Source organism: Protopterus annectens, chromosome 7.part1 (assembly GCF_019279795.1).
Source record: "Protopterus annectens isolate FY-2018-M chromosome 7.part1, PAN1.0, whole genome shotgun sequence".
Classification (NCBI taxonomy): Eukaryota; Metazoa; Chordata; order Ceratodontiformes; family Protopteridae; genus Protopterus; species Protopterus annectens.
This window is the reverse complement of record NC_056740.1, coordinates 146,728,397-146,741,505: the sequence shown is the minus strand read 5'-3', so window position 1 is coordinate 146,741,505 and position 13,109 is coordinate 146,728,397. Positions and strand designations below refer to the sequence as shown.

Genomic DNA, 13,109 nt, shown 5'->3' with positions numbered 1-13,109 from the left:
GTGCCAATGCTCAGGAAGAAACTTGGGGATGAGGAAGGATCAGCAGAGCCTTCTAAGAAGTCAAGAAGGATGACCCTAGCAAAATCAGCTCTAGCTCTGGAGATTCCATCCAACTTGTAGTGCTTGTTAAATATATGCACAGATCTCCACGTAGCTGCCTCAAGGATAGAGTTAGTATCCAAACTCTTGCAAAAGCACCAGAAGAAGCCACAGCCCTAGTAGAATGAGCCTTAACAGAAAAAGGAAGGCTCTTACCATGAAACTTATAACAAACAGAAATAGCTTTTGAGATCAAAGAAGAGATAGTTTGCTTGAATACAGCTAATCCTAAGGATTTAGGATTAGTTTTAATACTCTTAGTCTTATCCAAATAAAATCTGAGTTGTCTATGCACATTCAAAATGTGATGCACCTTCTCACTGACAGATTGCAGAGAAGGGAAACAAAAGTGGGCAAATGAATAGAATGATTAAGACACAAGTCATTCACCACCTTGGGCATAAAAGGAGGATTAGTACACAAGGACACCCTGTCCTTATGAAACACCAAGAAAGGAGACAAGCCATAAGGGCTTCGAGCTCAGACACCCATCTGGTAGAAATAAGGGGTAACAAAAGAGCAATGTTGCAAGAAAACTGAAGGTGCAGGCTCAAAAGGAGCCTGAGTCCATTTTCCCAATACAAAATTAAGATCCCAGGGAGGAGGGACAGGTTTTCTGGGAGACCTAATAAGGACGCATTTAAGAAATTGTTTAGCCTCAAGCCTAGAAGCTAAAGGAGCAGATAAAGACAGACAAGCAGAGATAGCTGACAAGTGGGCCTTAACAGAAGAATAAGCCAATCCAGCATTGAGCAATTCACACAGATAAGAAAAAAGCAAAGGAACATCCTCTAAAAGTGGATCCAGGTTATGAAAACACCACCAAACAGAAAACCTCTTTCATTTGGATAAATAGGATTTCATAATACTGGTTTTCCTGGCCTACTGCAGCACTGATGTCAGAGTGACCTTAGCAGGTGGATCCCGCTTGCCACCCTTTTTCCCCTTAGGAGGTGGGGGAGATTGCCTGTGAACAAAGGCTGGCTTATTGGGGTAGTTTCTCTGAAATTTAGGTAAAGCCTTGCCCTTATCCTGAAAGGACTTAAACATAGCAGTAGCAGCTTCACCAAACAAGTGTTTATTATCAAGAGGGGTGTCCATCAACTTAGTCTTAATATCATCAGGCAAAGGTTGAAGCTGGAGCCAAAAATACCTCCTTATCACTGACCCAAAAGCAGCAGCCCTAGAGGAAGAATCTGCTGCATCATAACTAAACTTGAGGGAATGACAAGCCACCTGGGAAGAAGTACCTAAGAGGGAAAGGGCAGACGTTTTACCCTCACAGTTTGGAAGATCAGAAATAACCTGACAGGACTGGGATAGGAGAGTCAACAAATACCTGGACATATGGGTATGATAATTAATAGGCCTAAAAGCCAAGGTATCAAAGGTATAAACATTCTTGCCTAGGCTTTCTATGGTCCTGCTATCTTTATCAGAGGGAGTAACTTGGGAGAAGGAAGCAACTGAGAGGGCTTGTCAGAAGCTTCAGATATCACTGATGGGTCAGCAGAAGGACATTTGTACAAAAATTTAAAGTCTTCAGGCCCTCTATAGAATTTATCAGGTTTCTTGAGAGTAGGGAGCCAAATGTCTGAAGCCTTAGAAGCATTAGAAAATTCATCCAACAAGGCAGGCAAAACAGGAGGAGCAGCAGAAAGTTTAGGAGAATCTATCTGCAGCAACTCATAATATATTTTATGTACCTCAGAAACCTGGGCACAATCCCATTTAAAGGGCTCCATCATCCTGGAGATTGTGTCCTCAAAAGAAATCTCTTCAAAGGAATATCAGGACTCGTAGGTTCCTCTTCCTTTTTCCAAAGTCCAAAGGAGAGGGAATCTGAGAAGAGTAAGCAAGGGATTCCTCATCTGAATCTAGCTCCTCCTCAGAAGAATCCTATTCCCTAGGTATTTTCAGGGGAGTAGAGGACCAAAGGGGTGGGGGCTGGAACAGAAACTCCCTGATAAGGTTTCAGTGACATGAAACCACTAAACAAACCCTGAGTGAAGGACTGAGTGAAGGACTGCCATTCACTTTGTGGATTCTTCGGAGCAGGAGTAATATGTTTCGTCTTTTGCTTTTTCTTCAGTGGGATGTCCAATGGGCTCTGTCATTCAATAATGGTGGTAGGGACTTCTTCTCTGATTAAGATTTGAGGAACACTCAGACTCCTCAGAGATAATCAGCTGTGGTTCCCCCTAAACTTCCAAAAAGGACGTCTGCAATACCTCCTCAGAGGTGCTTAAAGTCAGATCCCTACTGGCCTCCAACCCGTTCATGGCAGAGGAATTCAACGATAAAGCTGGTCGAATCTCTGGGTATTCACTCACTTTGGGAGAGACGTCTGGTAGAGGCTGAACAGCAGAAGAGTCTGGCCTAAGCATCTTGGCCTTCGTCTTCATTGATGACTGTCCATTAGAGTGGGAAGTTCCCTCCATATTGTTTTTCAAAAAAAGCTTAAGATGCTGGTTTTCAAGATAGAGCATCAAAGAAGAGAGTCTATTATGAAATGTTTTAGGTACAAATGCCTAGTTGTGTGAGGTGCCAAGGCAAAAAAAAACACTGTTCGTGGTGGTCTCTATGGGGAATCAGTCTCCCACACTGGCATTTACTCTTCTTGTATGACATGAAACCCAAGCAACAATAAAAAAAAAAGATAAGCAAAAAAGGAACCCCAATAGTGCACTTATCTGCAAAGGCTTATTGAATCAACAAAGGAACAGGCATTCAGACCAAAGATCAAGCCATGGCGTTTGGACTGGTTGCAAAGAAGTTCTGAAGATTGTGTGTCTGGACATCATCTTTATGCCTTACACTTTTGCAAGGAGCATATGTGTGATGCACGGTGTTCCTTAAAGCAATCTAAAGGCTTTGACATACTGGTCGGATGTCGGGCCGCCTTCCCAGGGGATCCCTAATGTAATGAATACTGCAACAGTGAAATGGAAGGACCATCTAGCACTCTGCCTGTTAAAGAACCAAGTGAGTCAGGTTGTCTGCAAGCAGGTAATTTTTTTTTTTGTAGAGTATATACTGAGTGTTCAATTATTCAGTAGAAAGAACACAAAAATTAAAGTCTATTGTACTGATTTCCCATCTAAATGAATATCCATACATTCGATTCAAGAAACTATGACTTACTTTAGCTTTGCAGTGATGCATACTATTTCATAGCACAGCACCAAAAACAAAAAGAATCAAAATATAAAAAATGCACAAGTTGCTCACACAGGAGGGCTATTCCTCTGTACCCCTGGTGCAGAAGTCCATGCTCCTACAGCCTCCATAATTAAATATACTACTTTGCTGGGCTGTACTACCTTGAAGTTAAGAGGAATACTTGTTTTGCTCATTTTATTTTGTTCTTTGCAAAATTTGGTTTTGCTGCGTTCAAGTCCGACTTCCAGTCATGGTCTGGATGCAGTTTGCATGTTCTCCCTACATCTGCTTATGTTTTCTGTGGCACTTCATTTTCTACCAACCTTCTAGAAACATGATGATTAAGTGACTACATTAAACTATCTGTACACATTTTATTTACCCTTGTTTTTATAGCCTGAGTTATGGCTGAAAACGGACTATGGATCAGTCACTTACTTGCCTAATAAATTTTAAATAAATATTAAAATACTGCAATGTCAGAACTAATATATTTAGATACTGGAGGTGCGCCACTATATTTTCAATATGTAAACCTGATCTAATGAGTTAGTTTATTATTAAAATGAAGTCTATATTTTTTACCCTACACTATAATAGTGTGAGTTTACTATTTCCTACAGATTCTTGTTGTACATTCAACAGTGAGGGGATAGAGGGCAAATCTATTTCAAGATGTTGCATGTTTTACTTTCTTAGAATAACTCAGTTAAATAATTAGTCTTTTAGATCATTCATTAAGGAAATCACATAACTATGTATCTGTAGACTTGAAATCAAAAGAAAGAATTATACCGGAGTTAAATATTTGATATGTACCATCTAAATGACTAGATGAGTTACTGTTCTACTTACTAAGGAATTAAATTTATGGTGGGGATACACTACTGTCTTCCCATACCAGGATATCTGCCATATTATTTAGGAGAGCAGAATAATTTTAGTAAAGACTTACTACAACCAGAACACTTGTAGAAAAGAAGGTTAGCACATTTAGTTACTAGTTTAGATATTTTTAAGAGCAGCCTGGACATTTATTATGGGAACAAGTGTTTTGGCATATTGGCAACCTAGAAGGGCCTTAATGCCTGTGTTTGAAACATTTGTATGTATGTATTTTTCTGACATGTACAAGCTAACATTTTTTCGTAATCGATAATTAGTTGATTTTTATACCCAGTTCAAAATACAAATCAATTGCTTTGTTGCAGATGCAGCAAGCCAGTCACACTGAGGTATGTGTATTTCCTTCCTCCCATAATGATCAGTTGAATAAATAATGTACTTTTCTTTCATGGAATGGGGCAACTCAGAGACAGCCTTACATATTATATTTTGGGTTACTTTTAAAATTTGTTGTAGAAAATGTCAGAGATACATGTAGATACATTCAGAAAATGCTGCATACATAATATTCACATAGATGACAACAACACAGACTGGATCATGTCACACTTGTCAAAAAATGTGAAACAGATTTAAATTGCATGTAATCTATTTGTTAAAACACAGGCTAATCTGTGCATCACACCATCCCCATGGCATAGAGCTTGTCTGGCTTAGGTGAGACCTTGTTGGCCTATAATGCATCATTGTTCAAGCAAAGATAAAGTGAAGATGTCAGTACATGTTTCATCACATCACCAGGTTTGGTATGCTCCTAAACTTCTGTACAAAGTACCAGACTGTATGCATAAGTAGATATCAACCAAGAAATCCTTTTGAGATGGGTAACAAAGTGAGATAACCTGCACTTTTACTTAAGAAAAACATTGAATGGTTAATAAAGAAAGAAGCCTTTACTCTTAACAATACAACATTTTAATTAGTCCAATAACATAAGTGATTCCTATCCTTGCTGTTCAGTAACAAAAGCAATACATATAATCAATCAGAGAAACATTAGTTAAAAATCTTTCCAATACAGTTTTGATTTAGACCTGTGCATTCTTTTCATCTTCCAGGTTAAGAAATAACACACCAAAGGGCAGGAAGTGCCTATTTCTGTAGGGCTCTGTCCAACACACTGTCATCCTGCACTTCGAATGGGAGTGTCACCCTAAGCCCACTGTTTTCAGTCATGGTTCTGCAAATTGTTTCATATGCACGAGTATTTCCTGACCAACAGCGCCGAGCTACCTGTAGAAATCAAAACAATTCAGTATTTAGTTATTAATGCCACAACATTCCACATTTCCTTTCAGATTTCCTACGCATGGTGTCAGAACATACCAATCACTAATATTTCATTACCTGGCATACTGCCTTCTTCTAGATTTGGAACAGGTTAACCTCCTAAGCTTACAGTAGATATTTTTGTTTTGCAGAACCTTAAATGCACTGTGTGCACATTGCTAAACAAAGAATCATTATGGGGGAAAGGGAATGCACATACTTCAGTGTGATTTGCTTGCTGTGTCTGCTACAGGTTTCATATATGGAACAAACAAAACAGCACAGCTTTCTCTATATGTTATTAGCTTTATTCAAGCAAACAAAAACAAGGCTTACATAGCATTTTATACTTCGGCTTTGACAGACAACTTTGTTGTGACTGTTCCTTATATTTATATCACAACAGCTTTCTCATTTGTTTAGCAGTTACTTCATTTAGGCTACAACCTGCATGTTATAGAACCCCAAACCAGACCTCTCAACCTCTTAGCACAAGAAATAAGATCACAGGAAGTTACTAGACTATCGACATGGAGGTCATTTACCATAGATACTCTAGTCAATACCTAGGACTGTATTTAGTAATGACTGCCCATGTCCAGGAGGGTTGTGGACACTATCGCCTGTAAGAATTTACAGTGCCCCATCCACTTGTTCAAGTTACTTTTGAACAATGTCATAGAGGTACTCTGCTTCACATGAACTGGCAGCCTATTCCCAAGATGTGGCAGTCACTGGGGAATCTGGACAAATCCTAAAATTATGGGGGGACACAGGCCCAAAAATAGGGACAGATTTTAAATGTTGTTCTTATAACCTTAGAAAGTTGCAAGAACAGGATTTGTGTTGGCATGCATTTTTTGAGAGATATAAAGTCTGAAACACAAATGTATGTCATTATTTAATGACTTCAATCCACAGTGGTTTGTCAGAAAATCACAAATTTTATGAGGAACAGACAAAAAATATGAGACAAAAATCTGGACAGTTGAGAATTATGTCCTAACTTAAAACAACAAAAAATGACACTCAAGAGATGAAATTCCTGAAAGCCATTTTGAGAACACTTATATTAAAGTTGTGAATGGCAGTCAAACTGCAATTCTTTGTACAATACAGAGCATCCAATTAAGTTAGTAATTCTTGCTGTCATATTTGCAGTTCTGATTGGTCTGGTGAGTGAAAACGTATGTGCCATCATTTTTTGGCATTAGTACCTGCTGATTATTTGGTGATTCAGTTTGTCCTGCCATCTAAGACCTTACAGTGATACCGACATCAGAAAGGCAGCCATGATGGAATTTTTGCTGTACACTCTTAACCTCTCCCCTGCATGCCACAGTAAGCACTTTAGAGATTTAGATCTAATACATGTAGCATACTGTGCAGTTTGCTTATGTGGGTGATATAGCCCTACCGTCCTTACAAGTGGACAACTTCAACCTCAATAGAGGATTTGTTAATTGCAGGAGTGATCCCAAGACATGCCTCTGACTGTCCAGAAAGGTCAATGAACATATGTTACATCTTCATTAGTAACCTTCCTCAGCCAGCTCCACCAGTGTCTAGACCACTGACTGAACTTGTATCATCTGGGTCACAGTCTGATCTCCATTCCTGTATGCTATGGAGCTGGCTTTATTGAACCATGACATTGTAAGGTGTTTGCGTAACAAGCATCTCTATCACAAGATGACATACAAGTTGGGTCATAATGTAAATAATGTTACAGCAGGTACTTCAATCAACCAGGGGAGGCACACAATGTCCTCCCCCAATAGAAAAATAATCACTAGTGCCAAGATGTGCTTTCAACATCAGTAAAACAAAAGTATTAGGACAAGGATATGAAATTAATAAGAATAATAGAAAACAATTCAATGCAAATGGGGTATATGAAAAAGCACTTTACTGTTTGTGGAAAAGTTAATTTAGTATAACAGTGCATGTTTGAATAGATCACTGCTGCAGTACCCATACCTCTGTGGGACATATCCTGCCAAGGATACAGAAATCCAAGCCAGTCTACAAAGCTCCCTCCTCACACACTGTACATTTGCCCCAAGCACAAATTACATGCTGGGATAAGAGGGCATACAGACTCAACAGATTTCACAGCTTTCTTGTCTTAAATAGGAAGGCAGAAGCCTAAAGCTCCACAGTAGTTAAGTCATATCACTGAAGCAGAAGTAGGGAGGAATACCCAACCCTGTCATGGGAAGAGCAGGTAAAAAAAGCGGATGGTGTGGGTACTTGTATTTCAACAGTGATGTAGTCAAGGTTTATGGTATGTTAGCTTCCACAACTATATCATCTTTATTAGATCACTATTTCTATCGGTTACTGCTAAACCTCAAAAAGAAAGGGTGTAAGGAGAAGGTCCAGAGTCTAGGAGTCCTTGCAAAATAGCTCTAACAAACCTTGCCCTGGTTCTAGAAACTGAGTCAGACTTATAGTGCTTAGTGAAAGTATATACAGTACCAAGAACCAAGTAGATGCCTCTAAAATAAATTTAGAGTCTACCCCTTTCCAAGTGGTCACACTTCTAGCTGAATGAGCCTTGAGATTCTGCAGGATAATTTTCCATTGTTTTGAGTTACAAAACTGAGCAGCATGAGCTATATCTAGAAATAATTTCATAATCACCCTTCTAGGCAACCAGTCAAATGCATCTCACACTCTTCCCTCTTCTAATCTAGATTATCCTAACCCCTTCTCCTTTACCTCCATGCAAACAAGCTACATAAAAGCTCTCCTAAATAAACTTAAACCCTGCTGTCTTGCTGCCGACCAGCTCACCAATGAATTTCTAAGAATCGCTGCCTCATCTATTGCTTACCCCATATCCTTTTTAATTAATCAATCTATTGCTGAGCACTACGTCCCACTCCTCTGGAAAATATCCCACATAATCCCACTCCACAAAGGTGGTCTCTCCAAAGATCTAACCAACTACTGTCCCATTCTGCCCCCCTAGCAAAAATCCTAGAAAAATGCATCCACAAACAACTCCTTAACCACTTTCTCACTAACAACTTATTATCCTGTACTCAACATGGCTTTAGACCTAAACACAATACTAGTAAGGCACTAATCTCTTTTACTAACACAATACATCACCTCCTAAATGAAGGCCAGGCAGTCTTCTCCATCTTTCTGGATATGTTCAACGCCTTCAACACGGTCTCCCATCAAATTCTACTTAAACTCTCAACCTATGGCCTCAGCTCATCTTCCCTATCCTGGTTCCACAGCTATCTTTTTAATCATCAGCAAGCAACCAAATGGGAAAACACTTTCTCCCTCCTACTACCCATCTCTGTTGGGGTACCCCAAGGTTCTATTCTTGGGCCACTCCTTTTTATCCTATTCACCAATGACCTCAGTTCATCTACTGACCAAGCCTCCATTGTCAAATACACTGACGATGCTACCCTTATATACTCTGCCACCTCCCCACTAGAACTTCAAGTAAAAATGCAATCTGCTTTCAAAGACATAGAAAAGTACCTATTCTGAGCATCAACTAATTCTATACCCAAAGAAAACAAAATTAATTATATTCAGATCCAAAAAGTCCAAACCATGCCAGCCCCTCCATATATCCTCTCTTCTAATGGTACCATAACAGAACCAATAACTCACACAAAACCTCTATAGGTCACTATTGATGAGAGTTTTGATAAACAGGTCACCTCGACTATCAAAAAAGTTCACTTCAAGCTTGGCACATTATATAGGGCCAGACCATATCTTACTTACAATACCAGACTAGCCATCGCTCGGTCTCACCTACTTTCTACCCTACTCTATAGATCTCATATTCTCACCAATCTTCATAAACCAACCTAAATAATCTACAATCCTGCTACAAGAAGATTGCTAAGTTTGCCACTAATGTCCCTCACAGGACTCATCACTGTACTGTCCTCTCTCAGCTCATTTGGCTAGAACTCCCTAACCTTCTTATTCTCAACCAACTCACCATGGTCCACAAACTACTTCACTCATCCAACAACTGCCCTGCTCTATCCAATCTGGTCCAACCAAATCATAACCCCAGGCCCCTTAGATCCTCTAACAAACTGATGTTAAGGGTCACCCTCTCCCACAACTATCACAGTGACTGCCTCTATTCTAACAAAATTTCTAAACTATGGAATAACCTTCCTCAAAATATAGCTAATAATCCACACTACCATGACTTCAAACAATTACTACACAGCTAACTGTCTGTTCACTGGCTTTGCTCCTGTCATCCCCTAGGCTAACTTCTAAACCCACCATCTACTATTCAACACTCCTCACCTGTCTCTGCTTCATTTGCTTTATACCCACTTCTACATCTTCTCTCTTTCCCAATATCTTCTCTTGTTCATACTAACCTACTACTGTATGGCAAAGTTCACCACTGTGACAACTGTACTCTTCTGGAAACTGTAATGTTCAAGCCTCCATTACTTGAAAGAATGTTCTCAAGGAATACTTTGAATACACTAATTATGCTGTTAGACACTGCAAGCTCAAGCCTGTACAATCCTAGAAAATTCTTCTATTTAACTAACTGCATAATATACATTTTAGTAACAGTATTGTTTGTAGTTCAAACCTTTATGTGAATCTGTGGTTATTTGCAACTAAGTGCACTGTTTGTTATATTTTTATATTTGTACTGGTCTCAAATATTAAATGCAAATGATGTACAGTTTTCTGGAGCTTTTCTCCCCAGGCCTCCACTGAAAACGGGTCACTAGTCCAGTCGGACTACTTCTCGGTTAACAAATGTAATAAATAAAATTAAAAAAATAAATAATTTGTTTAGATAATGGGTACTATCAAAGGGAACAAAAGGTGGTTAGTTTTTCTAAAACTTTTAGTCTTGTCCTGGTAAAGATCTTTCTTTTCTTCCATAATAAATCTTTATTGTTATATTATTTTCATACACAAGTAATTGTCCTGGTAAAGATCTTAATATATGTGGGCAACTAAAGTATGAAAAATTCTTTCTTTTCTTTTTTTTGGTCCGGGAGAACACACAAAGTCTTTTTTAATGTAAATTCCGAAACAATCTTGGGCAGAAAGGAATGGTTGGTTCTAAGATTCACCTTGACCTTATGGAAGATCAAGAAAGGTTGAATAGGCATAACTGCCTGTAACTCAGACATCTGTCTAGCAAAAGTCAAAGAAATGAATAAAGCATTCTTCCAAGTAAGAAATTTCAAAAGAATTGTCTACAGATTCAAAAGGGAGACAGAGTTAACTCCTCCAAAACAAAATTTAGATATTACGATGGTGTAGCCTATTTTCTAGGTGGTCTGATATGTAATACTTCTTTCAAAATTTGTTTGACTTTGAATAAAGTGTGTGTGTGTGTGGGGGGGGGGGTTGGGGTCTAATGAGAAAGACAGAAATGGCCAAAAAGTGTTATTTGATACAAGTGTACACAAAGTCTGAACTGAACAATTCATAGATGTACTGAAGAAACAGAGGCACTCCCCAGCTGAGATGTGTCTTGTTCTTTATTATGGCATCAACTGAAAATCTTTTTCCATTTGGCTAAACAAGACTTCCTAATACTCCAACATCTGTTGCACATCTGCACATCCTCAGAAAAACGGTTCACAAATGGGATCAAAAAAATCTTTCATACAGTTAGATGGAGATTCTGAATGTTGGGGTAGATATTGGGTCACCTTTCCTTTGTGAGCTCATCAACTCTGAGAGAAATGCATCTGGCCAGATACATGGGAAGACAGAACCAACATAGTCTTGGCTGAAAGGGAGTTACCAGAAGCATCTGTGTAAAGTCCCTCTTGATCTTTAGTATTTTGAATATCAGAGGAAATGGGATGAAAGCATAAAGGAGCATTCTCATCCAGGGGAAGGAAATATGTCTGTTTCCCAGTCCTTTTTGACAGAGGTCCTGCAACAGAAATATCTGAGCTACATGTTGATATAGTATGCAAATACATCTAACTGGGCAGTTCCCCACAGATGGGCAATATCCTAGAAGACGTGTGAGTGTAACATTCATTTCTGAAGGTCTACCATGGATCTGCAAAAAGAGTGTTCTGTTTTGTCAAAATGTATGTTACCCAGAGTAAAACTGTGCTGAAGTGCCAGTTCCCTGGTGATCATAACTAGTCTGCAAAGAGGATAGGACTTCATCCCCTGTTTGTTTATATAGCACATCACTGTGTTGTTCTGTTCTCACTAACAGTGGTCCAGGTATCCATAAATTATGTAGAATTTTCAGAGCCTTTATTAGGGCATAATTTCTTTAAGATCTGTGTTCTTGCATCTGAAATAAGGGTCCTACATGCCCTGGACCATGATACCTTAAGCCACTGTCCCCATACAAAATATAAGGCATCTATGGGGATTGACTTTGGAGGAATGTGGGGAGAAAGATGGAAATCTGGATCTGCTAGCACTTGGTTGATTCTCCAGATTAGTTTCTTTCGGATAAAATTAAGAACAGGGATTGGGAAGGTTTGAGGATGGAGATACTGGACCCAAATGGATTTGATGAACCACTGACTTTTCCTCATATGGGACTGTAAAACTGGATGAGGCCATACAATTCTGTTATTTTGGACATGCTTTGAACAGACAAATGTATGAAATGGCAATGGTAAGACAACATTTATTTAGGGGGGTGTTGAAAAGCTGCCATCAGAGAGGTGTCTAGAAGACAACCTAAAAAAACTATCCCGTGTGCAGGAGTTAAGCATGACTTTTTCAGATTTAGCTTGAAGCACAGGATGCTGAATAGATGAATGGTAAAGGGAAGGAATTTCAAAGTGTCTTTAGAGGTTCATAGGTTAAGTACTAGGCTAGCTGCCCTTGTGGACCATTTTAAGCCTAGCCAGTTTCCCTTAGTGAGAATCAAATCCTGTGCCTCTCACCTGTGAGGTAATCACCTTAACCATTATGCTAACTCCCAACCCTTTGGTAGAGTAAACTGTAATGAGGGAAGTCACTTTGTGAATACTCTTGGGGCACTGGAGAGATTAAAGCGTAAAGATGTAAAATTAAATTACAATCCTAATGCTAAGAATCTTGGCAAAAATATGTAGTTTTTGTGAATAGGAATGTGTAGGTAGGTATATTTGAGGTCTAGACTGAACAGAAGAGTCTTGGATGACAGAAGGGGAAAAAGTTTTTAAGGTTAGCATTTTACATTTTAGAAATAGGAAAAAGTTACTTAATTCTGAAAGGTCTAAAACGTGTCATCTTTTCTGGGGAAGAGAAATGTTCTTGAATAGCAGCATTTCCCTGACTGGGAAGTTGGAGGTGGGTCTATAACTCCCTGAGAGAACAGATTAAAGAATTTACATTCTAAAACCGACTTCTTGTAAGAATTCTAAAAATGAAAGAAATGAAATGAAAGAATTTAATGGTGACGATTAAGCTGGTTTCTTGAGGGTACAGGGACCCCAGCTTGAATGGGTGGGGATAACCAATAAAGTTTGTAACCATGCTGAATAATTTTTAGAACCCAACAATCTGAGGTTGTTTCAAAAGATGAAGGCAGTGGAAAAAAACACCTGCAATTCGGGGAGGAAGGCTGGGGAGGGCTGAGTTAAAAGGCACAGATACTCCGGCAGTTGCCCCTTTCATTACAAGTTTTGATCACCACTACAGCAGAGGGTCCAAAAACTAAATCTCTA

General features: G+C 39.0%; 1 protein-coding gene across 1 annotated transcript in view; it reads right to left on the bottom strand.

The window, feature by feature from the left end:
- Positions 1-5,059: 5,059 nt before the first annotated feature.
- The window catches only part of UROC1 (urocanate hydratase 1), a 1,269,467-nt gene continuing 1,261,417 nt past the window's right edge, over positions 5,060-13,109 (bottom strand). The window contains exon 21 of the mRNA XM_044078604.1: positions 5,060-5,400. Within this exon, the coding sequence (XP_043934539.1) occupies positions 5,260-5,400 (141 nt within the window). The 3' untranslated portion in view covers positions 5,060-5,259. The remainder of the gene's footprint in view (positions 5,401-13,109) is intronic.